Source organism: Vidua chalybeata, chromosome 28 (genome assembly GCF_026979565.1).
Source record: "Vidua chalybeata isolate OUT-0048 chromosome 28, bVidCha1 merged haplotype, whole genome shotgun sequence".
Taxonomy (NCBI): Eukaryota; Metazoa; Chordata; class Aves; order Passeriformes; family Viduidae; genus Vidua; species Vidua chalybeata.
In genome coordinates this window covers 1,524,353-1,550,774 of record NC_071557.1, presented here as the reverse complement: position 1 = coordinate 1,550,774, position 26,422 = coordinate 1,524,353, and the positions used below count along the sequence as shown (strand labels likewise).

General features: G+C 67.1%; 2 protein-coding genes across 2 annotated transcripts; both read left to right on the top strand.

Moving 5' to 3' along the window:
* Nucleotides 1-970: 970 nt before the first annotated feature.
* Nucleotides 971-6,748, top strand: REEP4 (receptor accessory protein 4). Its single transcript, XM_053966676.1, has 8 exons — nt 971-1,053; nt 1,766-1,838; nt 2,736-2,812; nt 2,897-3,017; nt 5,522-5,635; nt 5,718-5,850; nt 5,950-6,104; nt 6,187-6,748. The coding sequence occupies exons 1-8, from the start codon at nt 1,022-1,024 to the stop codon at nt 6,250-6,252; spliced, it is 771 nt and encodes a 256-aa protein (XP_053822651.1). The 5' UTR covers nt 971-1,021; the 3' UTR covers nt 6,253-6,748.
* Nucleotides 6,749-15,780: 9,032 nt separating this feature from the next.
* Nucleotides 15,781-25,441, top strand: HR (HR lysine demethylase and nuclear receptor corepressor). Its single transcript, XM_053966698.1, is given in 20 exon segments — nt 15,781-16,136; nt 17,221-18,081; nt 18,676-19,525; nt 20,080-20,254; nt 20,703-20,941; nt 21,017-21,166; nt 21,242-21,328; nt 21,409-21,527; nt 21,643-21,721; nt 21,872-21,918; nt 21,920-22,039; nt 22,726-22,941; nt 23,027-23,201; nt 23,319-23,394; nt 23,518-23,648; nt 24,438-24,536; nt 24,613-24,749; nt 24,814-24,981; nt 25,081-25,200; nt 25,280-25,441. Coding segments are annotated over 19 exon segments (3,861 nt in total). The 5' UTR covers nt 15,781-16,136; nt 17,221-17,271; the 3' UTR covers nt 25,343-25,441.
* Nucleotides 25,442-26,422: the final 981 nt, after the last annotated feature.

The following is a 26,422-nucleotide window of genomic DNA, read 5'->3' as shown; positions in this document are numbered from 1 at the left end:
TGATCCCCATCGTCCTTTGTCCTTCATCCCCTCCAAACCCCCCCCAAAAAAATCCTTTAACATCAACCAGAGTGGCTCTCCCCAGTTTATTGATTTAAAAAGTGTATGTTTTAACAGATAAATTAATATATATATTAGGGAAATAACGTTGAAGCTTTAAGGAGCATTTAATATAGATTACATATTAATATATTGCATATTAATGTAGTGGTATTTGATATAGATGGGGAATTTTAAAGACGACATTTTTAGGTATGTTTAGGATATTTAGGCTATTTAATATATTGATATTTTAATATATAATATGTTAATAGATTGAGATAATAGATCGATACCTATTTTAAATATTGATGTGTAATATATGATAAATATATTAATATATTGATATTTTATGTACAATATATTAATATATTGATTTAATATATCAACACATATTATATAATACATAATATATAATATATAATATATAATATATAATATATAATATATAATATATAATATATAATATATAATATATAATATATAATATATAATATATAATATATAATATATATTGATAGATTGTTATTTTTATATAATATATTAATTATCGGTATAATATATATCAATAGATTATATACATTAACATATCATCTATAATGCATAATCTATATATATTAATATAATTATTTTTTTATCTATTATATAAATATATTGGTATTTAATATATTTAGGGAATTTATAAAATGTTTTTATTTTATAAAGCTGCGGCACGTGGGTCACACTTTCAGGGGCCCTGTTGCCCTTTTAAGAGGCTCCGTTGCCCTTTTAAGGGCATTGCCCTTTTAAGAAGCTCCGTTGCCCTTTTAAGCGCGTTGCCCTTTTAAGAGCGGCCGGTGGGGCCCGGACCACGCATGCGCGGCTGTGTTGCTGCAACTTTCAACTTTTGGGATTCGCTCCCTCGGGGTCCGGGGGGAATTTGGGGGGATTTTGGAGCTCCGGGAGGGGGGCACAGCACCGCCCCTCCTGCCCCGGCCGCACCATGGTGTCCTGGATCCTCAGCCGGGTGATTGAGTGAGTGGGGTCCGGTGTAACGGCGTGGGGGTGGGGGGGCTGCAGGGCTTGGGGGGGTCACAGGGATCCCCCATCCCCGCTCCCCCCTCCCGCTGTTCCATTATTGGGGGTCCCCCGTGCTGGGCCCGCAGCGGGGACTCCTCGGAGTGGCCCCAGGCGGGGTTTGGTGGGGGCGACCCCAAATTTCTATATGGGGGCAACCAACACCACCCCCCAAAAAACATGTCCCACCCCAAAATGGATCCCTGAGCCGCTGCTGGGGCTCCGTGCCCGCCGTGGGGAGGGTGGGCACGGGCTGGGGTCCCCGGCATCACCCATGGGTGGGGGTCCCCTGGAGGAGTCCCTGCCCCATCCGCGGGGGTCTCTGCTCAGAGAACCCCCCCCATTTTCTGGCGGGGGTCCCTGCCCTGAGCAGGTGCCGGGACACCAGGTGGGTGTTGGGGGGGGGGGTGGCGGCACCTCACCCAGCGCCCCGGGAGCCAGCTTGGCACCGGCACCGGTGGAGCCCGCGGGGAGCGGGAGCGAGCCCAGCCCCGACAGGTCGGGCCGGTCCCGGGGCCGTGGGTGCGACCCTGCGCACTCCCCGGAACCTCGCGGGGCTCTCTGCCGGTCTCGGGGTGCTGCTGGAGGGGCTCCAGGCCGGGCTGCGGGCCCTGTGGCCGCTGCTCTGCGCGGGCTGGCCGCGCTGCCTCACCGCCCCCCTGCCTTACAGGCTGCTCTTCGGGATGCTCTACCCGGCCTACGCCTCCTACAAGGCCGTGAAGACAAAAAACATCCGGGAATACGTGAGTCCAGAGCCTGGGGAGCTCCTTTCCCCGGGGCTCCGGTGCACCCCCCTTTTCCCCGGGGCTCCGGTGCACCCCCCCTTTTCCCCGGGTTCCAGTGCCCCTCTTTCTGGGGTTCAGTCCCCCTTTCCCTGGGGCTCCAGTGCCCCCCTTTTCCCTGGGTTCCAGTGCCCCTCTTTCTGGGGTTCAGCCCCCTTTTCCCTGGGTTCCAGTGCCCCCCTTTTCCCTGGGTTCCAGCCCCCCTTTCTGGGGTTCAGCCCCCCTTTTCCCTGGGCTCCAGCCCCCCTTTCTGGTGTTCAGCCCCCCTTTCCCTGGGGCTCCAGTGCCCCCCTTTTCCCCGGGTTCCAGTGCCCCTCTTTCTGGGGTTCAACCCCCTTTTTCCTGGGGCTCCAGTGCCCCCCCCTTTCCCTGGGACTCCAGCCCCCCTTTCTGGGGTTCAGCCCCCTTTTCCCTGAGGCTCTAGTGCCCCCCTTTTCCCTGGGACTCCAGTGCCCCCCTTTCTGGGGTTCAGCCCCCTTTTCCCCGGGGCTCCGGTGCCCCCCTTTCTGGGGTTCAGTCACCTTTTCCCTCGGAATCCAATGCCCCCCTTTTCCCTGGGTTCCAGCCCCCCTTTCTGGGGTTCAGCCCCCTTTTCCCCGGGGCTCCGGTGCCCCCCCCCCTTTTCCCCGGGTTCCAGTGCCCCCTTTTCCCTGGGTTCCAGTGCCCCCCTTTTTGGGCTTCAGCCCCCTTTTCCCTGTCTCCAGCCCCCCTTTTTGGGGCTCAGCCCCCATTTCCCTGTCTCCAGCCCCCCTTTTTGGGGTTCAGCCCCCCTTTTCCCAGTCTCCAGCCCCCCTTTTTGGGGTTCAGCCCCCTTTCCCAGGCCCAGCCCCCCTGACGGGCTCCCCGTGGCTCCCCCAGGTGCGATGGATGATGTACTGGATCGTCTTCGCTCTCTTCATGGCCTCAGAGACCTTCACCGACCTCCTCATCTCCTGGTGAGGCTGATGCGTGGAGGGGATGCGTGGAGGGGACACGGGGTGCCTTTGGACCCCCCCCCAACTCCTGCCCCTCTCGCCCAGGCTCCCCTTCTACTACGAGGTGAAGATGGCTTTTGTCATCTGGCTGCTGTCCCCGTACACGCGGGGGGCCAGCCTGCTCTACCGCCGCTTCGTGCACCCCACGCTGGCCCGCAGGGAGAAGGTGAAAACCCCCGCGGCTCTGGGGCTCCTCCCTGCCCAGCCTGGGGGGGTTCAGCCCCCCACCCCGAGTTGGGCTGGTGATGGCCCGGGGATGTGGCATTGGCACATGGATGTGGGAGGTGACAGCGCTCAGGGATGTGGGGGTGCACTGGGGGGTGACAGTGCTCAGGGACACGGGGATGCACTGGGAGGTGACAGTTCCCTGGGAGGTGACAGCACCCAGGGACATGGGGATGCACTGGGGGGTGACAGTGTTCAGGGACATGGGGATGCACTGGGGGTGACAATACCCAGGGACATGGGGATGCACTGGGGGTGACAATACCCAGGGACATGGGGATGCACTGGGGGTGACAATACCCAGGGACATGGGGATGCACTGGGGGTGACAATACCCAGGGACATGGGGATGCACTGGGGGGGTGACAGTTCCCTGGGAGGTGACAGCACTCAGGGACATGGGGATGCACTGGGGGGTGACAATACCCAGGGACGTGGGGGTGACAGTTCCCTGGGAGTGACAGCACCCTGGGAGGTGACAGTGCTCAGGGACACGGGGATGCACTGGGAGGTGACAATACCCAGGGACATGGGGATGCACTGGGGGGGTGACAGTTCCCTGGGAGGTGACAGCACTCAGGGACATGGGGATGCACTGGGGGGTGACAATACCCAGGGACGTGGGGGTGACAGTTCCCTGGGAGTGACAGCACCCTGGGAGGTGACAGTGCTCAGGGACACGGGGATGCACTGGGAGGTGACAATACCCAGGGACATGGGGATGCACTGGGGGGGTGACAGTTCCCTGGGAGTGACAGCACCCTGGGAGGTGACAGTGCTCAGGGACACGGGGATGCACTGGGAGGTGACAATACCCAGGGACACGGGGATGCACTGGGAGGTGACAATACCCAGGGACATGGGGATGCACTGGGGGGTGACAATACCCAGGGACACGGGGATGCACTGGGAGGTGACAATACCCAGGGACATGGGGATGCACTGGGGGGTGACAATACCCAGGGACACGGGGATGCACTGGGGGTGACAGTTCCCTGGGAGGTGACAGCGCCCTGGGATGTGGGGATGCACTGGGGGGTGACAATACCCAGGGACATGGGGGTGACAGTTCCCTGGGAGTGACAGCACCCTGGGAGGTGACAGCACTCAGGGACACGGGGATGCACTGGGGGTGACAGTTCCCTGGGAGGTGACAGCACTCTGGGATGTGGGGATACACTGGGGGGTGACAAAGCTCAGGGACACGGGGATGCACTGGGGGTGACAATACCCAGGGACATGGGGGTGACAGTTCCCTGGGAGTGACAACACCCTGGGAGGTGACAGCACCCAGGGACATGGGGATGCACTGGGGGTGACAATACCCAGGGACGTGGGGGTGACAGTTCCCTGGGAGTGACAGCACCCTGGGAGGTGGCAGTGCTCAGGGACATGGGGATGCCCTGGGGGGTGACAATACCCAGGGACATGGGGATGCACTGGGGGTGACAGTGTTCAGGGACATGGCACTGCCCTGGAGGTGACAATACCCAGGGACATGGGGATGCACTGGGAGGTGACAAAGCTCAGGGACGTGGGGGTGACAGTTCCCTGGGAGTGACAGCACTCTGGGAGGTGACAGCGCTCAGGGACATGGGGATGCACTGGGGGGTGACAGCATTCAGGGACATGGCACTGCCCTGGAGGTGACAATACCCAGGGATATGGGGATGCACTGGGGGTGACAAAGCTCAGGGATGTGGGGATGCACTGGGGGTGACAATACCCAGGGACATGGCATTGCCCTGGCAGTGACAGTGCTCAAGGACATGGGGATGCCCTGGAGGGTGACAGTTCCCTGGGAGTGACAGCACTCTGGGAGGTGACAGCGCTCAGGGACATGGGGATGCACTGGAGGGTGACAATACCCAGGGACATGGGGGTGACAGTTGCCTGGGAGTGACAACACCCTGGGAGGTGGCAGTGCTCAGGGACATGGGGATGCCCTGGGGGGTGACAATGCTCAGGGAATGCCCCAGGTCTTGGCATTGCCCTGGGTGGTGACAATGCCCTGGGAGGTGACAATGTCCTGGGAGGTGACAGTGCCCTGGGACATGGTGATGCGTTGGCGGGTGACAGTTCCCTGAGGGTGACAGTGCCCAGGGACACAGCATTGCCCTGGGAGGTGACAGTGCCCTGGGACAGAGGTGACAATGCCCCAGGCCACCATCCTGCACTGCCAGCACCTCCCCTCTTGTCTCCCAGGGACAGGGTGATTTCTCTGGGGGGTGACAGTTCCCTGGCAGTGACAATGCCCAGGGACAGAGGTGACAATGCCCCGGGCCACCATCCTGCACTGCCAGCACCTCCCCTCTTGTCTCCCAGGGACAGGGTGATTTCTCTGGGGGGTGACAGTTCCCTGGCAGTGACAATGCCCAGGGACAGAGGTGACAATGCCCCGGGCCACCATCCTGCACTGCCAGCACCTCCCCTCTTGTCTCCCAGGACATCGACGCGTTCCTCGTCCGGGCCCGCGAGCGCGGCTACGAGACCGCGCTGCGCTTCGGCAAGAGGGGCCTCAACCTGGCGGCCACCGCCGCCGTCCAGGCGGCCACCAAGGTACCCCCCCAGCAGGGTGACAGGAGAGGGTGATGTCCCCTGGGCTGGGGTCTGATCTGTCCGCTCCGTGTCCCCGATGCAGAGCCAGGGCGCGCTGGCCGGGCGGCTCCGCAGCTTCAGCATGCAGGACCTGCGCTCCCTGCCCGAGCAGGCCCCCGTGCACTTCCAGGACCCGCTGTACCTGGAGGAGCAGGAGAGCCTCCAGCAGCCCCTGGGTGAGCAGCTGGGGGGGGTCACGGTGCCCCCCTCACTGTGAGGGTCCAGCAAAGCCCACGGTGGCCGTGCTGGAGCTGGCGTGTCCCCTCTGTCCCCAGCCTACGGCGCCGGGCTGCGCTACGAGAGCGAGTCGGACGATGAGGAGCTGTGGTCGGACTCGCAGGTGTCCCCCTCGGTGTCCCCACGCCGGGGTCCCAGACCCCTGTCCCGCAGCCAGAGCCTGAGAACCCTGAGGAAGAACCCGGCAAAAGAGGTGACGTGAGAGGGGGACGCGCTCTGGGGGCGTGGGGACAGGTCAGGGGGTCCTGACTGTCCCTGTCCCTTTCCCTGCCCAGGGCTCTTCCCGGCTCCTGCGCAGCCGGGCCAGGAGGAGAGCGGCTCTGTCGGAGCAGGACAGCTGAAAATCCCGGGAAACCTCTGCCAGGAGGCTGCAGAGGAGTTTGCTGCTGTGGCATCAGGAGGGAGCTGTGGCTCCTGCACCCCGGGGGATCCTCACACTGTAAATCCCTTCCATGTGGCCCCTCGAGGAGGGGAGGAGGGGGGAGCAGCTCATCCCCCCACTCCCAGACCCCCCAGCTCGGTGCTGGCACCTCTCCTGTGGGGTCTGGCCCCTCCTTTTCCTCCCATCCCACGAACACTACACGCTCCCCCCCACTCTCCTGCTGCCATGGTGCCTTGCTCACAACATTCCCGTTCCCCTGGGAGCCAGGAGTGGATGTGCCTTGTCCCTCTGAAGCCAAAGCCATGGCCCCTGCCCGGGGCCCCCCCAGACACAGACTGACACCCCCATACTTGAGCCCTGAGCACTGGGCAGCACACGGCTTTTAACATTCCCCTCTCCGAAAAGAGGGTTTTGTACCTGGAAAAATAAAGGTTTGTTTCAGACTTTGGGAAGCAGGAGTTGTCCCCGCCCTGAGATTGTTTTTTTCTCTCAGAGGGAGCTCTGGAATCCATCTGAGACTCCTCCAGGGCCTCTCCCGGTGTTTCCACCCATGTTCCAGGATCCCAGGTACAGCCCAAGGCTCCTCCAGGGAAGCTTCCTGAGATTTTTTTTTTTTTTCCTTTGGAGGAAGCTGTTCCCTCAGGGATCCCTCCAGGCATCTCCCAGGGGCTTTCCCCCACATTTCAGGTTCCAGAACCCTGGATAGCATCCCCCGACTCCTCCAGGGAAGCTTCCTGAGATTTTTTTCCTTTGGAGGAAGTTCTACCCTCAGGGATCCATCCAAAACTCCCTCCAGGCATCTCCCAGGGGCTTTCCCCCACATTTCAGGTTCCAGAACCCCGGCTAGCATCCCCAGACTCCCCCAGGGATGCTTCCCGAGACCATTTTCTCATTTGGAAGGAATCTTTGGGAATCCCACCCCATGCTCCTCACGGGCATCTCCCAGGCTCTTTTTGCCACCCGCTTTATGTCCCCGAGGCCGCCGGTGACATTCCCAAACTTCCCGGGGAGCCGGGATCCCTGCAGTAGCCGCGTCCCCCACGGCGTGGCAGCAGCAGCAGGACATCCCCGGGTTTGTCCCCTCTCCCCGGCCCATCCCACCGGCAAACCCCGCTCCTTCCCGGGGGGCTCATCCCCCACCGGGGTGGGCGATGCGGGGGTGACACGAGGTGACTCTGTGGCCTGCCCTGTCCCGCGGTGCCCCTGCTCCCTGGCATCAATCCCCTCGCTCCCAATCCTCCCTTGCCCTCGCCCCTGGGGCCAGCTGTATTTTTAGCCCTTGGCTGCCGCCCGATCTCGGGGGTCTTCCCAGGGCAAGCGGGAGCGTCCGGGCCCGCCCGGGCCGGGCTCTGCGGGGCGGCCCGGGGCAGGCAGGGGTGTTGGAGCAGATTAGGTGGAGGTGGCTGGATTAGCCCCGTAAAACTGCCTGCGAGACGATTACTTAAAGCAGCCGAGAAGGAAGGCTGGGTGGGGACAGCGAGGGCCAGGGGGCTGCCTGTAATCCCCCTAAAGCCGCTTAGGGAGCGCGGTTCCTCCAAGGATACGGCCCAGCGAGGCTGCTGGGGCCACCAGGGGGTCAAAAGTGGGGGGGGGTTCTTGCATGTTGGGGTGCTCCCAGGTGGGCTAACAGCAGCGCCGTGTTGCATCCCCTGAGTGCGGGGTCAGGGATTCGCAGCTTGGGGAAACTGAGGCACGACACCAGCGCCTTCCGAGGAGGGGAAAGCGGGCGCCTGGGAAGGAACAAGGAGTTTTGTTGTCCTGCTTTGGTAGATCCGTGTGTCCCCCGGGGGGTTGAAACCCAAGGAGGAGCCGGGCGGGGTGGCACAGCCCGTCCCCCCCCGGGGCCGAGGCAGCTCCGGCGGTGCCAGCGCTGATCCCAGCTGTGTCAGCGCACGGGCCAGTGCCAGGCTGCATCAGCAAAGCCCTAATCCCCCCCGGCTCGCCTGGCACCGCCCCAGCACAGCAGTTTAAGCGCCTGACCTGAGCTCGCCCGCTGCCACCGTCCCCTCCGGGGAGGGGGTGCCAGGCTGAGCCCCGGCTGGCACCGCTGTGGGGACCCCCTGTGCCACCCCAAACCCCCGGGCAGGCTTTGCATGGCTGGAGTGGGGGGGACAGTGGGACTGGGGGGGGTGAAGGAGGTGACATCAGTAGGGGGGAGGGCTCGGGGGCTGCATTCCCGGCGGGCTCGGGGAGGGGATTCTCCCCCTCTGCTCCGCTCAGGTGAGACCCCACCTGCAGCTCGGGGGTCCCCAATATCAGAGGGGCGTGGAGCTGCTGGAGCAAGTCCAGAGGAGGCCACGGAGATGCTCCAAAACCGGAGCCCCTCTGGAGCCAGCTTAGGAGAGCTGGGGGTGCTCACCTGGGGAAGGGAAGCTCCAGGGACACCTCCAGGGCCTGAAGGGGCTCCGGGAGAGCTGGAGAGGGGCTGGGGACGAGACAGGGAGGGACAGGACACAGGGAATGGCTCCCTGCCTGCATCCCCGGGAGCTGGCAGGGGACCGGGTGACGCAGGGCTGCTCCGTGCCAGCTGTCAGGGACGCGGCTGATGCTGTGCTGCCAACCCCGGGCCGTGGTGCCCTCACTGCCCCTTCCCGGAGGGCCGGGGGTGCCATGGCCGGGCCCTGCGGGGGTGTCACCCACCCCTGTCTCTCCCCGGGCGGTGCAGGCTCAGGGAAATTGGGGTCATTCCTCCCGAACGGGATTTACCTCCCCGGGGAGCTGCCGGGTGCTTGGGGTTGCCCCCCTACTGCACTCGCCAACATCCTCCGAGCCCCCCCCCACCCCCGGGAGCAGCCCGAGCCCCCCCCCAAAACCCACCGAGTGACATCCACGCTCCTGCAACCCCCCCCCCCCCCTCCTTCCCTGCCCCATCCCCAGCTGATTTCCCTCCGCTGCCTTTGCTGTGGGATGCTCCTGCCGCCCCCGGGCTGCCCTTCTCCCCCCCAGACCGGCTGTTTGGGGGTCCCGGGTGAGGGTGTGACCCCCCCGCTCCCCACGGGGCTCCCCCCACGGCTGTCCCCTGTCGGTGGCCGCGGCCTGAGTCAGCTGTTGGGGCCGGGAGCCATGTGAGGCCGCGCACACATGGCTCCCCGCGCGGCACCGCGCTGTATTTTTAGCAGACGGTATCAAAAGCATAATTATGTCTGTTGTTTAAACGCAGCCTCTTTTCTGGCAGCCCCGGGAGCTCTCAGCTGCCTCCCGCCGCAGAGGGCAGCGAGGGCGGGCTGAGGAGCCGCGGGCGCGGGGGATGAGACCCCCCCCCCGGTCCCTCCCCAGCGCTGCCGCGCAGGTGAGACCTCCCCTCCTCGTTCTGGGGGGGGGGCTCCCGCTGCGCCCCCACACCGTGTCTCAAGCGCGCACATGCCCCCAGGCTGCCGGTGAGCCGCTGGTGAGGATGAGGAGGAGGAAGAGGAGGATGGCGAGGAAGAGGATGACGGGTGGGAAGCGCGGCGGTGGCGGGAGGGGTCGGGGAAAGGGCGTTCGAGGTGACGGGAGTGTGGGAGGACGCAGCTGAAGGAACGCTGCTGCATCCCCCCCGCTCCTCCCCGCAGCCGCCTGTCCCCCCGGGGACCCGTCTGTCCCCAGCCAGCCCGCGCTGGCCCGAGGACGGTTCCGGCTCCGTGTCCCTGCCGTGACACCACGGGCGCTGGGCTGAGGACTTTTTGGGGACCGCAATCCCCAGGCTGGTGGGGAGCTGGGCACCACCTCCAGGGCGTGCTGGGCACGCCGCTCTGGGGACAGCACAGCATCTGCGGCCACCGGGGGAAACTGAGGCACAGCATTTCCAGCCGCCGAGGGAAACCGAGGCAGCGAGCAGGGGCTGCCCATCGCTCCTGTCCCGCGTCCCCGCAGCAGGATCCGTGTCACCGCATCGCCGGAGGGGCCCGGGCTGAGGGCAGGAGCCGCCGGGCGCTGCCAGGTAGGTGCTGCCAGGAGCGCGGGCAGCTGCCAGCCCTGCCGGTGCGGCACGCAGGTGGCAGCGGGCTGCCCGTGTCCCTGGCTGCCGTCCTAAGCCCTTGGCCCCGGGGTGAGCTTTTAATTACATCAAGGTATTTGAAGCCGGTTCCTGGCGCTGGGTAAACAGGAGTCCCGGGCACGTGGAGGGGGGGGCCAGGGGGTGGCACAGGACGGGCACCGTGCCCCCGCACCGGGGCTTGCCGGGACGGCTCGTCCTCCTCGGGAAGGAGGGATGCGGGGACGGCAGCATCCGGCAGCATCCATCGCCTCCGGGTCCTCCTGCGTCCCCCCCGGCATTCCCGGGCCGCGCGCGGGGCTGGCACAGCGGCATGGGGGACACCGGCAGAGGTGGGTTGGATGCGACATCCCGCCGTGCCCTCTGACGCGGAGCAGCCGCTCCTTCTCCTCCCTCCTTCTCCTCTTTCCTTCTCCTCGCTCCTTCTCCTCTCTCCTCCTCGCTCCTTCTCCTCTCTCCTTCTCCTCTCTCCTTCTCCTCTCTCCTTCTCTCTCCTTCTCCTCGCTCCTTCTCCTCTCTCCTTCTCGCTCCTTCTCCTCTCTCCTTCTCCTCTCTCCTTCTCCTCGCTCCTTCTCCTCTCTCCTTCTTCTCTCTCCTTCTCCTCGCTCCTTCTCCTCTCTCCTTCTCCTCTCTCCTCCTCGCTCCTTCTCCTCTCTCCTTCTCCTCTCTCCTTCTCCTCTCTCCTTCTCCTCGCTCCTTCTCCTCTCTCCTTCTCCTCTCTCCTTCTCCTCTCTCCTTCTCCTCTCTCCTTCTCCTCTCTCCTTCTCCTCTCTCCTTCTCCTCGCTCCTTCTCCTCTCTCCTTCTCCTCTCTCCTCCTCGCTCCTTCTCCTCTCTCCTTCTCCTCTCTCCTTCTCCTCGCTCCTTCTCCTCGCTCCGTCCATCCCAAGCTTCGCCTCGAGGGCGTGCGGCACCCGGGGAAGGGGCGACCCGGGCTGGGCAGGGCGCCCTGGGGGCGTCGGGAGCGGCCGCAGCCCCGGGGGGAGCGGCTCGTCCGTCCCCGGCAGCGAAGCGAGCGGGATTAGCGATGCTTACTCACCTCCCTGGGGAAAAGCGGGAGATTAGGGTCGGGAGAAGCGTGCGACCCTGCGGCGGCGGGGCCGGACGGGGCCGCTGAGGCTGTCCGGAACCGGCACCGGCACCGGGGAGGTTGCCCAGGCCCCGCCGTACCGGCAGCCAGGGCTGGAGGGGAGCGCAGGCTGCCAGAGCAGTTGGGCTGTGGCCCTAATTCCCAGAAAGCTGCTCGTGTGGGAGTGAGTGTCCTCCCGTGCCCTCCGCTCCGCCGCAGCCTCCAGACTCCTGAAGGTTTGACGTGGGGTTTTTTTTTTTTCCTTTTTTTTTTTTTCTTTTTTCTTTTTTTTTTTTTTTAATTTAAGCGCCGGGTGCAGATTAACAAAAGCTCTCCCGGCCACCGCGCCCGGTGCTGGGCACGGGGTGGGGGGGATCGGGGCTGCTTCCTCCGCCTGCGCCCTCAGCTTCCTCACCTGCGCCGCGGTGGAGGCAGGTAGGTGCGTGCCGGGCTCTGTGCCGGGGCTGGGAGGAGGAGGAGGAAGGAGGAGGAGGAGGAGGAAGAGGAAGGGCTGGGGTTCTGTGTGCGCTCTCCGGGCAAGCCGGAGCGGGGATCCATTTTGCATGAGGAAAAAGCTGGATTTTGGGTTCTTCCCCGGGCAGAGGCGGTTTGTGGGTCTGGGGGTGCCCTGGTCCGGGCGGGTGCTGTGGGCACCGGGATGGGGCTGGCAGGAGCCTGCTGGGACATCAGCAGGGAGGTTCTGGGGGACCCTCATCCATCCCCCCACCGCCAGCGCTGGATCATTCTGGGGATCCCCTGTCCTGCACTGGGATCCCCCACGATCCCAGGGGACACCGTGGGGACACTGTCCCTCCACCCCACGTCCTCACAGAACCCCCCACGATCCCAGGGGACACCGTGGGGACAGTGTCCCTCCGCCCCACGTCCCCACAGAACCCCCCACGATCCCAGAGAACACTGTGGGGACAGTGTCCCTCCGCCCCACGTCCCCACAGAACCCCCCACGATCCCAGGGGACACCGTGGGGACACTGTCCCTCCACCCCACGTCCTCACAGAACCCCCCACGATCCCAGGGGACACCGTGGGGACAGTGTCCCTCCGCCCCACGTCCCCACAGAACCCCCCACGATCCCAGAGAACACTGTGGGGACAGTGTCCCTCCGCCCCACGTCCTCACAGAACCCCCCACGATCCCAGGGGACACCGTGGGGACAGTGTCCCTCCGCCCCACGTCCCCACAGAACCCCCCACGATCCCAGGGGACACCGTGGGGACAGTGTCCCTCCGCCCCACGTCCCCACAGAACCCCCCACGATCCCAGGGGACACCGTGGGGACACTGTCCCTCCGCCCCACGTCCCCACAGAACCCCCCACGATCCCAGGGGACACCGAGGGGACACTGTCCCTCCACCCCACGTCCTCACAGCGTCCCCCCATGATCCCAGGGGACACCGTGGGGACAATGTCCCTCCGCCCCACGTCCCCACAGCGTCCCCCCCATGCTGGAGCGGGGCAGGGATGCCAAGGTCTCTAATTCGGGAGTTTCCGGCCTCCCGCGGTGGCGTTCTGGCCAGCACTCGGCTCCTGGGTGTTGCCGTCCCTCTGCTCGCCCTCTGATTTGGGGCAAAACCAAGGATTTCGGAGCTCTGTGCCAAGCCACCAAGGCAGAACCCCTCGGGGGTTATCTCCCAGCTGGCAGAACTCAAACCCAGCCTGGACCCCCCCCCGTTCACTCTGGGGGTCGCGCTGGGACGGGCAGGGTGTGGAGGGACCCGGCCAGGGGTTGTGGGAGCAGGCACGGATCTGCTCCTGGGATCGGGGAGCAGTGGCTGAGCCCCAACAGAGCGTCCCACAGCGTGGCTACCCCGTGGGGACCGCACTGGCCCCGGGAAGGCACCACCAGGGCTTCAGGCTGCCTGGCACTCCGAGGGCAGCGTGGCGTGGGGAGGGGACAGTGCCCAGGGATGCTGCCCCGGTGCATGGTGGGAAATTCCCCGTTGTCCCTCCATCATCCCCCTGCTCCTTGCCCCAGCAATGGCTGCCACCGACCCTCCTTGGTGTTTTCGGCGTGGTGCGTCCATCCCTCTCCCCACCTGTCCCCTCCCTCGCGACATCCCCGAGATGCCCGGGCACCCCCAGAGCCCCCCGGGCACGCCGGGACGCTGCGGACCCTTCCCCGGGGTCCCTCCCGGCTGCCAGCTCCGTGCCAGCCCTTCCGGATCCATCATTCCTGAGGAACGGAGGGAGGGCACGGGAAGAGTTCGTCTTTCAGCACCTTCTCATCGCAGGCAGGCGCGGGCTCTCCCTCGCCCCGAGCCCTGTCTGGGTCCCCTCCCTGTTCCCTGGCACCCACTGGGTGCAGCCAGCAGCACCCCAAAACCTCCTGGGCGAGCAGGGCTCGGGGGTGCCGCTATGGCCGGCCATGGGATGGGGCCAGCTGGCACGGCCGGGTGACCCCGGTGGCACGCGGTGGCCCGAGCCGTGCCCAGCAAGGGTTAACCCCCGCTGCCAGCTCCCAGCGGGACCGGACCGCGAGGAAGCTGCTGAGCTGCGGGCAGCCCGCGGCTCTGCTGGGCTCCCGCGGGCCCCGGCCTGCCCTCAGCCCTTCTCCCGTGCCCCCTGCCCGCTGCCGAGCCGTGCCGAGCCGTGCCGGGCCAGCCGTGCCCAGGGATGCGGTTTATGTAAGGCGGGCACGTCCCGGGGACACACGCGGGTTACATAAACCCGCACGGCGCTGCTGGCATCAGTGCCAGCCCCTCGGGAGCCCAGGAGCGGGGGGGGGGTCCACCTGGGAGACCCCCCTGGATCTGCTGCTCGCTCTCCAGGGCTCGTCTGCAGTGGGTGCTGGTGGGTTTGGGGTCGGGTGTCCTCGTGATGGGGGTCCTGGGGTTTGGGAACGGTGTGGGGGCACACACAGGGTCCCGGCTTTTGCCTGGTGGGCAGCAGGGCATGGCTGGGGTGGGTGTGACCCTGGGATCTGTGGGATCCTGGTGGGCACAGCTCAAACCTGTGTGATCCTGGGATCTGTGTGATGTGGTGGGCACAGCTGGGATCTGTGTGATCCTCGTGGGCATGGCTGGGATCTGTGTGATCCTGGGATCTGTGTGATCCTGGGATCTGTATGACCCCGGTGGGCACAGGTGGGATCTGTGTGATCCTGGGATCTGTGTGATGTGGTGGGCACAGCTGGGATCTGTGTGATCCTCGTGGGCATGGCTGGGATCTGTGTGATCCTGGGATCTGTGTGATGTGGTGGGCACAGGTGGGATCTGTGTGATCCTGGGATCTGTGTGATGTGGTGGGCACAGGTGGGATCTGTGTGATCCTGGGATCTGTGTGATCCTGGGATCTGTGGGATCCTGGTGGGCACGGCTGGCATGGGTGTTATCCTGGTGGGCACGGCTCAAATCTGTGTGATCCTGGGATCTGTGTGATGTGGTGGGCACAGCTGGGATCTGTGTGATCCTGGTGGGCACAGCTGGCATGGGTGTGATACTGGTGGGCTGCAGGGCACAGCTGGGATCTGTGTGATCCTGGTGGGCACACCTGGGATGGATGTGATCCCGGTGGGCATGGCTGGGATGGATGTGATCCTGGTGGGCATGGCTGGGATCTGTGTGATCCTGGTGGGCACAGCTGGGATCTGTGTGATCCCGGTGGGCACGGCTGGCATGGGTGTGATCCTGGTGGACACGGCTCAAATCTGTGTGATCCTGGGATCTGTGTGATCCTGGTGGGCACAGCTGGGATCTGTGTGACCCCAGTGGGCACGGCTGCCATGGGTGTTATCCTGGTGGGCTGCAGGGCAGGGATGAGAGGCCCCAGGCACTCCCTCCCCATCCCCGGTCACGGTGGCACCTCCAGGATGCTGTCACAGCATCCCCGTGCTCCACAAGGCCCCCTGCACCCCTTGGAGCACACCCCGCTCTCCCCAGGCGGCTGCTGTGGGGTCTGCAGGGGCACGAGGAGCTCTGCCTGCTCCCCAGGCAGCTGCAGGAGCCACGGGCACGGCTCTGGACCACGACTTGAGGCCAGATCTGTAACCTTTGGCCAAAGCCGGAGGGGTTTGGGGTCCTGGGGACTCCCATCCCGTAGGATGGCCACACGCTCCGTGCTGGACATGCCCCCCCCAGCAGCTCCCCAGCACCAGGACAGGGACTTTTGGCCCGTCCCGGTGTTTCTCCCGTTCCAGTTTCGCCCGGAGCGGGCGGCTGGAGCCTTTCATTGGTGACGGGGCGGCCTTGGCGAACAAAGGGCGCTTTCTTCACCCGCACGGGGCAGAGCACACCTGCCCGCCTTGGCACCGCCGCCGGTGCCCCCGGGGCTGGGCGGCACCGCCGGCACCGCGCCGATTCCCGGTTCCCGGGCGTCAGCAGCCCCAGCATCCCTCCCGCCCGCCCAGTCGCTGCCGGAGCCGGCGGAGGCTGCACGCTCGTGGGGAGCAGAGCCACTGCCACCTCCTTGTCCCGTGGTCATCGCCCCAGGATGCTCAGGGCCGCCTAGAGCCGGGGGAAGGTCCCGCTCGTGCTGCCGCTGCTCCCTGGGCACCCCCGTCCCCGAATCCCAGCCCGCCGGGAGCCCCAGCTCGCAGGACGAAAGGCAGGAGGAGCACGGAGCCTCCCAAGCCAATGGATCAAAAACTCCAGCTCCAGCACGAGGAGAAGAACATCCCCAGGGCCGCCCGGGCGGCTTTCTGCCTCCTCCAGATCCCGGAGCCGGACCCCTTCAGCCTGTGGGTTTAGGTGCTCCCGCCCGCCCGGCTTCGCCTCTCCGGGACCCGGTGTCACCGGCGGAGACCCCGCTCGTCCTCGGCGCTGGGGTCCCTGATGGACCCTCCAGGTAGCTGTGGGGCAGTGGGGATGCTCGCCGAGCAGCGGGAGCAGCTTCCTGTGCTCCGGCTGGGATGGAGGACAGGGCACAACGTCACCCTGGGGCAGTGTCACCCTCGGGGTGACCGCGACGAGGGCAGGTGGTGGGGCAGCCTCGGGGCTGTGCTGGGAGAGCTTCCCGAGATGGGGCTGGGTGGGAGAGCCTGGCCCTGGAGGGATGGCGTGGCTGTCCCCAGGGTGTCCCTGTGCCCCAGGGTGCCCCAGCTCGGACAGGCACGGTGCCCGAGCATCGTGGGAATGGGGACTTTGCCCTCTCTGGGAGGAAGATGTGACGGGAACAGGCGGCTCTGGGGACACACGCTCATGTCCCCACCCTGCTCCTGTCCCCATCGCGACCCTCGGGGCGGCTCTGTCCCACCCCGCAGCAGGGCCGGGAGCTGGCTGAGCTCGGCTCTGTCCCCCTCGGCTGCTCCGGCAGCGGGACACGGCGGGCTGGGGGACACGGGGAAGGGATGCGACCGCCGGCGCTGCGAGCTCTGGCTCCGCACCCGCGTCTGCGTGTGGCCCGGGTCCCGGAGGAGGGTTAATCCTGCAAATCCCCCCAGGCATTTCTCCCAGGAGGGGCCCCTGCGAGCGGGGAGCTCCCCCCTCGCTGGAAGCCCTCCTGGGAAGCGCAGCCCAGCCCTGGCCGGAGGCGAATACCTGCGCGGGGCACGGCCTCCCCACGCTGGGTGCCAGCGGCCGGGCGCGGGGCCAGCCTGGGTGCGGAGGGACTGGTGGGCGCGAGGTGCGTCCCGGCCGCCGGCCCCGCCGGGATGGGCGCAGGAGGGCCGGGATGGGACGGGGACACACGGCCCAGACACGTGTCCGCCCGGATCGTGCGTCCCGACGGATGCCGCGGGGCACGGGAGCCGGGCATCCCCCCGCCGTGCCGGGGCGCCTCCCACCAAACACGGGAGGATGGAGCTGGGGGGATTGAAGGCAGCCCCCCCCAGCAACGCCCCCAAGCATCCCCGTGCCTCAGTTTCCCCAGCAGCGCTGCCCGGGCAGGGGTGGGTGCTGTTCCCCCCTAATGTCCCCCTCACTGCCTGCAGGATCCGGCCTGCCCGGGACGGCGCTGAGCACCACATGAGTGTCGGAGCAGCATGGCCAGCGACGCGAGGATGGGGGAGACCCCGGCGCGGTGGAGAAGAGCCCCGGAGGCAGCGCAGGACTCCCGGGCGATGGAGAGCAGCGGGATGCTCTTATCCCGAGGCGCCGCTGCCGAGCTGGGACTCCAGGGCTACCCGGAGCCCGGCAAGCTGAGCTACGGCATGGAGAAAGGATGTCCCTGGAGGGGCTCCGAGGGATGTTTGGGACCCGTCCGGGAGCTCGCCGGTGGCCGCCTGAGCTGCCCCTACCCACCGGCCCCGCCGTGCCTGCGGGACTCCCTGTGCCGCCCCAAGGACGGAGCCGAGCTCCCCCCGCTGCTGCCCCCCCGGAACGGGCAGCCCAAGGCGGGCTGGGGGGAGCCCTGCAAGGAGCACCCGGGGCCGCGCTGGGCCGAGGCCGTGCTGGCCCCGCTGGCCCTCTACAGCCACGCGTACCACCGCTACCCCCTGCCCGTGCCGGGGCTGGACGCGCCGCGCCCCGGCACCGCCGGCAAGCCCCGCAGCGCGGCGGGGGACGCGGCCGGAGAGCCCCCGGCTTTCCGCCACTGCCCCTTCCTCGTGGAGGCCAAGCACAGCCCCTTCCTCCTGTCCTCGCTGCTGCCCACCGGGCCCCCGGCCGAGCCCCCGTTCGGCGGGGCAGGGGCGGAGGGGCCGGGGGCGGTGGGCGACGGGCGCTTCGCCGGCCTGGACTGGCGTTTGGGCCCCTACGCGCCCGCCTGGGGACAGCCCCTCTACCTGGGGGTCCCGCCGAGGTGCAAGGCCGCTCCGGCCCCCTTCGACGAGTGCTCCAGCTCAGGGAACAAGGTAGGACACCTCGGAGAGGCTCCGGAGCGAGGATGCTCGGCGGTCCCGGAGGTGACAGCGGCTCCAGCCCTGCCTGAACGCGGCTGGGAGAGGCGGGTTGCGAAAGGCGACGCTGCCGCCCGCAGCCAGGGCAGGGCCTGGCAGCACCCCCGGGTGGGGGGGGGGCGCAACCCTCTGCTCCCCGCCACAGCTCGGCAGGGGGGTCCCAGCCCCCCGAGCGCCGCCGGGGTGACGCTGCGCTCCGCGGTGTCCCCGCGGGTGATGCCACCCCCGGGCTGAGTCACGGCGGCGGGAGCCGCGGCACGGGGGCGGCGGGAGGCAGCGCTGCCAGCCCTGGGCGCGCCCGTCGCACCCCGCCGGTGCCGCTGCGGCTCCCCATTCCTTTCCCACGCTGGCAGCGGGGGACACGGGCACCCCAGAAGCCAACCCCGAGCACCGGGAAGCGCCGGGCGGCTGCCCAGCCTGGCAGGGCCGTGGGGGAAACTGAGGCAGGGGAACGGAATGTTCCCCATCACCGCCTCGCAGGGATGTGGGTGACAGAGGCGGGACGGGGACCCCCAGCTGGGGTGACACCGCACCTCTGCTCCCTTCCAGGAGTTTTACGCCAAGAAAGGACCCGGGTTCCACTCCTCGACCAAGAACCACGCGGCGCCGCAGCTGCTGGGCAAGAGCCAAGCAGGGCAGGACAGAGACGGGGAGGGGGAGCCGGCGGTGCCGGAGCTGCCGGGAGCCCCGTGGAGGGATGGCCGGGCGGGGGGCAGCTCGGCGGTGCCCGCTCCCCATCCCCGCACGCCTCCCCCCGGCGCCAGCCACCCCCTGTTCCTCCTGCAGCCCGGCTCGGGGGGCTGCGGGGGGGCCTGGGTGGGCGCACGGCCCCACGGCGCCGATTTTTCCATGGACGCGGGGCCGGGCCGGCCCTCGGAGCCCAAAGATGAGCGCCTGGGCTACCGAAGCGCCCAGGCCGGCTCGCCCCCGGCACGCGGGGAGCCCAGCCCCTCGCCCCTGCTGGCGGACGGGCACTACCCAGCGGCTCTGGCCAAGCCGGAGCCCCCCCCGGGCTGTCTCTGCCCCACCCCGGGCTGCGATGGGTGCCCGGGGGTGGGCTGCGGGGTGCCCAACCCCTTCGAGCCCACCCTGGGCATGGCCGGGGGGCGTTTCCCGTGCCCCCCCAGCAACCACACCAAGCTGAAGAAGACGTGGCTGACGCGGCACTCGGAGCAGTCGCTGCCTCGCCCCAAAGCTTCCCGGCGGGACGGGGGTCCCGAGCCCCCCGGGGAGGGCAAGCGCTCGGCCAAACGCCCCCACGGCACCGCCGATGGGCCCCGCCCTGCCGGCGAGGGCGCCGGGGCGGCCAAGAGGGGCACCAAGGCCACCGCGTGCCCGGATGATGGCACGGAGAGCGCGGGGGACCCCGAGGAGAGGAGGATGGAGCTGGGAGATGAAGGTGAGGATGCACAGGATGCGCAGCGGGGCCGGGGAGAGGGCGGGGGCAGCGCCCGATCCCAAGGGAATTTTGCATCCCGGCTCCCGGCGCCCACAACACCAGCTGGGAACACGTGTGGGCTGCGGAACCTGCTGCGCTGGGGTTTTTCCCCGGCGTGACCGGGTCTGGCAGCGATTCCCAGGGTGGGCACGGATCGAAATGTCCCTTTGGGGCAGCGTGACACCCTGGGGTGGGATTGCCGAGGCAGGAGGTGCTGGCACCCCGGGCCTGACCTCCGCTCAGCTCCAGCCCTACTTTCCAGCCCTACTTTCTGGCCCAGTTTCCAGCCCCCGCCGCAGCGTGCCAGTCACAGGATCCCAGAATCCCGGAATGCTTTGGGTCGGAAGGAACCCTAAAACCCATCCAGTCCCAACCCCTTGCCATGCCCCAGGGACACCTCCCACCACCCCAGGCTGCTCCAAGCCCCGTCCAAGCTGGCCTTGGGCGCTGCCAGTCCCTCCCAGCTGGTGTGGATGGGGCTCCGCGGTGTCCCCAAGCGCTTCCCGTGTCCCCAGAGCCGCCGAGCCGTGCGGGGGAGCCGTGGTGCCTGCAGAGCCTGCCCTGCACGGCGCTGCCCCCCAGCATCCCCCGCTGCTGTGCCTGCGCCCCCCGCGCCGGGGGGGACCCCGAGGGCGAGGAGGAGGAGGAGGAGCCCCCCGAGAGCACCTGCAGGCTGCTGCACTTCCGCAGGTGAGCCCGGGGTGAGCTCACAGGGCGGGGGAAAAGGGTCCAGCAGGACGTGTGGGGCAGCGGTGGAGCATCCCCTTCTTTGGAATATCCCTTTTGATCACCCCACTTGGGAAAGTCCCCTTGTATCACCCCCTTTCAGAGCATTTCCTTCCTCTCTCCCAACTCTTTAGAGCATCCCCTGCCTTCACCCCACTTTGGAGCATCCCTTCCTGTCACCCCTCTTTGGGACACCCTCTCTGTCACCCCGCTTCACAGCACCCTCTCCTGTCACCCTACTTCGGAGCATCGCCTCCTGTCACCCCGCTTTAGGGAGTCCCCTCCCCCTACTTTTGAGCATCCCTTCCTCATCCTGCCCTTTTCTCACATCCTCCCCCACCACCCCAAGTTTTCAGCCCTTGTCTCATCACCCCGTTCTGAGCGCCCCCGGCTCTGTCCCCTCTCCCCGCAGGTTCGCCCTGGGGGACAACGGGGAGCTGAGCGTCGATGGCCTCTGCAGCCTGGGGGAGGCCCAGGGGGAGCTGCTGGAAGGGGCTGGCCCCGATCCGGGGGTCAGGAACGTGGGGGTCAGGAACGTGGGGAGCAGCCTCTGCCTGGCCAAGTACCTGCTGGGGGTCCTGGGGGACCCCTTCTGCGCCGCCGTCCGCAGGGACAGGGACACGTGGCCGGGAGCCCCCGGCGGGCCCGGGGGTAAGCAGGGACCAGGGTGGGGGTGACACTGGGGACACTGGGGACACGGGGAGGCTGAGGCTGTGTTTCCCGCAGGGGTGACGGGCTGGAGGCGGGGGGAAGGAGCCCCCCAGCTCTGTGACGCCTGCCAGCGTGGCTTCTTCAACTCCCACTGGAGCTGCGCCAGATGTGGCTTCCAGCTGTGCCCCGACTGCCACCGCAGCAGGCGGGAGGAGAGTGGCCCTGGTATGGGGACGGGGAGGGGTGGAAAAAGGGGATGTCAGCGGGGACAAAGTGGGGACAAGCCTCTCTCTGACACAGAGGGTCCGGCGCTGCCACCGGAGTGCACCCCCGGGCGGGACCACCACGTGTCATCCCTGGTCCCCACGCAGTTCGTCCCCACCCGTGGTGAGTGTGTCCCCCAGCCCCAAAAACCCCACTTTGGTCACTGCCGGGGGGTTGACACCCCTGTCCCCATCCGCCCGCAGTCCTGACCCGGCTCTGGAAGCTTCTGCACGAGGTCAGGGTCAAGTTTGGCATCGAATCCCACTGCCCCTGCGGGGAGGGGGCTGCGGAGCAGAGCCTGGCGGAGCCCCCGGGCAGGCAGGTACGGGGGGTGGCTCTGGGTGCTGGGGAAAAGGGGGGTGCAGGTGCACCCCAACCCTGCACAGGGCGTGGGATGTGGCTCCCACCTGGATCCCCAGTGCTCCGGGGTGTTTCAGGAGCCGCCGGGGGCCGCGGTGCCCACCCTGCCACCCCGCAGCCACGGCCCCGCCGACCCCGCCCGGCCCATCAAGGAAGGTAGGGCCGGCTGCGACCCCCCCGCCGCGGGCACGGCCCCGCTCCGGGGGGGTCAGGGATGCCGCACCCCGTCCCCTTTCGGGGTGCTGGGTAGGGGGTGTCGTGCGGAGGACGGCGTGAGCAACCCTGACCGCGTTCTCCCCCGAGCAGAGAGCCCCGAGGGGGGGCCGCCGTCCCCGGGGCAGCCCCCGGCGCGGGGGGGGGGCCGTGCAGACCACGACCCTCTGCGACCTCCTGGCCTCCACCGCCGTGAAGCTGTGCCTGGGGCAGGACGGGGTGCGAATGGCATTCGCCCCCGTGGCACCGGCCCTGCCCAGCGTGAGTCCCGCGGCCCTCGGGCCCCCCGGTGCCCTGCTGCCCACCCCATGCCCTGCTGGCCCACCCCACCGTGCCCTGCTGGCCCCTCCCGTGCCCTGCTGGCCCTCCCCGTGCCCTGCTGCCCACCCCGTGCCCTGCTGGCCCACCCCGTGCCCTGCTGACCCCCTCCCGTGCCCTGCTGCCCCTCCCGTGCCCTGCTGGCTCCTCCCGTGCCCTGCTGGCCCCTCCCGTGCCCTGCTGCCCACCCCGTGCCCTGCTGGCCCCTCCCGTGCCCTGCTGGCTCCTCCCGTGCCCTGCTTCCCACCCCGTGCCCTGCTGGCCCCTCCCGTGCCCTGCTGGCTCCTCCCGTGCCCTGCTGGCCCCTCCCGTGCCCTGCTGCCCCTCCCGTGCCCTGCTGGCCCCTCCCGTGCCCTGCTGGCCCACCCCATGCCCTGCTGCCCACCCCGTGCCCTGCTGCCCACCCCGTGCCCTGCTGGCCCCTCCCGTGCCCTGCTGGCCCACCCCATGCCCTGCTGCCCACCCCGTGCCCTGCTGCCCACCCCGTGCCCTGCTGGCCCACCCCGTGCCCTGCTGCCCACCCCGTGCCCTGCTGCCCACCCCGTGCCCCGCTGCCCACCCCGCTCTGTTGAGGTTGGGGGGGTCCGCGTGGGCTGAGGGGCTCCCCAATCACGTCCCCCCCCCCCCAGGATAATCGCCTGACCAGCATCCTGGACAGCATCATCGCCCGCGTGGTGGAGAAGAAGATCCAGGAGAGGCAGGCGGGCGCCGAGCTGAGCCCCCCCGGCTCGCCGGACCCCCCCGCATCCCACTGCATCCTGGCGCCCAGCGGGCTGCTCTGGCTGCACGACCCCGGCCACGCCAGCGACTACAAACTGTTCCAGGAGCACTGGAGGCAGGGCCAGGTGAGCCCCCCCCCCCCGTCCGTGCGGCTGGGGGGACAGCCGGGAGCCCCCCAGCTTCCCCACTGAGCCCTGGCTGCCCCGGCAGCCTGTGCTGGTTTCAGGGCTGCAGAAGAGGCTGGAGCCGCGGCTGTGGGCGCCCGAATCCTTCCAGCCCTCGGGACAGGAGGAGGAGGAGGTGGAGGCGGTGAACCTGCGGGCACCGCGGAGCCGCGTGCGGATGAGCAGCCGGGAGTTTTGGGGTGGCTTTGCCGCCAGCACAGGTGAGGGGACGAGGAGTCCGTGGGGTCCCCGGCGTGATTTTGGGGTGAGGCGTGAGGGGAGCCAGGCTGTGCACCCCTGGCTCCGTGCCTGATGTGGCACCGGGCTCTCTCCCACAGCGTGCCCCGAGCAGGAGCAGAGCAGCGGGGACCTGCTGAAGCTGGAGAGTGGCTTTGGGGACACGGAGCTGAACCGGTGGGTGACAGCACGGGGTGCCATCACCCCGATGTCCCCTCCCCACGCCAGCTGGCTTGACCAGCGGGGCTCAGTGGGGTTGTGGGGGGGTCCTGAGTGTCACCGCACCCCCCTGCGCCACAGGGCCACCAACCTGCGGGCCAGCCTGCCCCTGCCCGAGTACTGCGGCGCCAGCGGCCGCCTCAACCTGGCCACCTACCTGCGGGGCCAGCGGGGCCAGCGCTGGCTGCGCCCGCGCGTCTGCGTGGCCTACGGTGAGAGCGGTACCGGGGCTTTGGGGGGCAGCCGGGCTCTGGGGGGCACTCGGGCTCTGGGGGGCAGCCGGAGCTCTGGGGGCTCCGGGGCTTTGGGGGGTACCCGGGGCTTCGGGAGGCACCCGGGTTTGGGGTCACCCAGGCTTTTGGGGGGCACCGGGGCTTTTAGGGACACCGGGGCTTTGGGGGGCAGCCGGGTTCTGGGGGGCAGCCGGAGCTTTGGGGGCTCCGAGGATTTGGGGGGCACCCGGGGCTTTGGAGGGCACCTGGGTTTGGGGTCACCCAGGCTTTTGGGGGGCACCGGGGCTTAAGGAGGCACTGGGGCTTTGGAGGCCACCAGGGCTTTGGGGGGCACCGGGGCTTTGGTTGGCACCCGGGTCCTGGGGGGCAGCCAGAGCTTTGGGGGCTCCGGGGCTTTGGGCAGCACCCTGGCTTTGGGAGGTACCCGGGGCTTTTGGGGACACCGGGGCTTTGGGGTCACCCGGGTTTGGGGGTACCCGGGGCTTTGGGTGGCAGCCGGGTTTGCGGTCACCCGGGCTTTGGGGGGTACCCTGGGCTTTGGGGTGTACCAGGGCTTTGGGAGGCAGCGGGGCTTTTAGGAGGCACCGGGGCTTCGGGGAGCACGGGGGTTTGGGGGGCACCGGGGCTTTTAGGGACACCGGGGCTTTGGGGAGCACCGGGGCTTTGGGGTCACCCGGGTTTTGGTGGTTACCCGGGTTTTGGGGGACACTGAGGCTTTGGGGGGCACCGGGCTCCCCTCGGCCGCGCCAATCCCCAATCCCCTTCCAGGCGTGCGTCCGCAGGAGCGGAACTTTGGCACCAAAAACCTGACGGTGGAAGCGCTCGACTCCATCAGCGTCCTGGCGCACGCAGCGCCGGCACCGCGGGGTACGGGCCGGGCTGCGGGTCCCCCCATGCCCACCCCGTGCCCCCCGGGATCCCGCTGACCCCTGTGTGCCCGCAGAGCTGCTCCTGCCAGCGGACGCGGACGAGCTGGAGGCGCCGCAGCGGGAGCGGCTCGGGGAGAGCGGCGGGCCCGGCGCCCTGTGGCACATCTTCCGCGCCGAGGACGCCGCGCGGATCCGCGATTTCCTGCGCAAGGTGGGTGCCACCACCCCCGGCCCCGCTCCAGCCCCCGGCTCCGCTCACCCCTGGCACCCCACAGGCAGCGCCGGAGCCGGGGCAGGAGGGGGCGGCCACGGCGGAGCCCCCCGGGCGTTACCTGGACCCCGCGCTGCGGCGGCGGCTGCGGGACGAGTGCGGGGTGAGCGGCTGGAGCCTCCTGCAGCTCCCGGGGGACGCCGTGCTGGTCCCCGCCGGGGCTCCCCACCAGGTAGGCGGCCCTGATTTCCCCACCCCGAGAGGCTGTGCCGATCCCCCCACCCCACCCCGGGGAAACTGAGGCACGGCAAACCCTGATGCGGCCGGGCAGGTGCAGAGCCTCAGCGGCACCATCAGCGTGGAGCAGCAATTCCTGTCCCCGGAGAGCGCCGTGCGCCTCCGGCACCTCGGCAGCGGCCCCGCCGGGACCCCGCGCCGCCTCCGCGCCCAGGTGGGTGCTCTGGGGGGGAAATCTGGGGGGTGCCGGGGTGGGGTGAGCCGTGCTGAGCCCCTTCTTTGCGCCCTCGCAGCTGGACGGGATGATCTTCGCCGCCGTGCGGGAAGCCCTGGGGGTCCTGCGGGGCTGCCAGTGAGGGCACGGAGCGACGGGAGGACACCGGGAGCCTCGGTCACGGCCGGGACACCGGGAGCCTCGGTCACGGCCGGGACACCGCGGGGAGCCGGCACCGGGCGCCTTTTGCGCGGTGCTTTGCTCCCAGAGCTGCCGGGGAGGGGGCTCGGGGCAGGAGGAATAAAGAGTGCAGAGCACGCCAGGGCTGCTGGCACCACCAGCACCCACCTCGGTGTCTCCCTTTGTCCCCCCCTCCGTGCCATGGGGGTCAGGGGTGCTCCAGGGGTGCACCAGCACCCACCTCGGTGTCTGCCTTCATCCCATCGGGGTCAGGGGTGCTCTCCCTTCATCCTCCTCCATCCCATCGGGGTCAGGGGTGCTCTCCCTTCATCCTCCTCCATCCCATTGGGGTCAGGGGTGCTCTCCCTTCATCTTCCTCCATCCCACTGGGGTCAGGGGTGCTCTTCCTTCAGCCCCTTTTCATCCCATCGGGGTCAGGGGTGCTCTCCCTTCATTCCCCCCATCCCATTGGGGTCAGGGGTGCTCTCCCTTCATCCCCTTTTCATCCCATCGGGGTCAGGGGTGCTCTCCCTTCATTCCCCCCATCCCATTGGGGTCAGGGGTGCTCTCCCTTCATCCCCTTTTCATCCTATTGGGGTCAGGGGTGCTCTCCCTTCATCCCCTTTTCATCCTATTGGGGTCAGGGGTGCTCTCCCTTCATCCCCTTTTCATCCTATTGGGGTCAGGGGTGCTCTCCCTTCATCCCCTTTTCATCCTATTGGGGTCAGGGGTGCTCTCCCTTCATCCCCTTTTCATCCTATTGGGGTCAGGGGTGCTCTCCCTTCATCCCCTTTTCATCCTATTGGGGTCAGGGGTGCTCTCCCTTCATCCCCTTTTCATCCCATTGGGGTCAGGGGTGCTCTCCCTTCATCCCCTTTTCATCCTATTGGGGTCAGGGGTGCTCTCCCTTCATTCCCCCCATCCCATTGGGGTCAGGGGTGCTCTCCCTTCATTCCCCCCATCCCATTGGGGTCAGGGGTGCTCTCCCCTCACCCCCTCTCCATCCCATTTGGGTCAGGGGTGCTCTCCCTTCATTCCCCCC

Coding starts and splice junctions, on each gene's coding strand:
- REEP4 (XM_053966676.1), top strand. CDS start 1,022: ATGGTGTCCTGGATCCTCAGCCGGGTGATTGA. Junction 2,813..2,896: donor ACCGACCTCCTCATCTCCTG/GTGAGGCTGATG, acceptor CCTCTCGCCCAG/GCTCCCCTTCTACTACGAGG. Junction 6,105..6,186: donor GGAAGAACCCGGCAAAAGAG/GTGACGTGAGAG, acceptor TTCCCTGCCCAG/GGCTCTTCCCGGCTCCTGCG.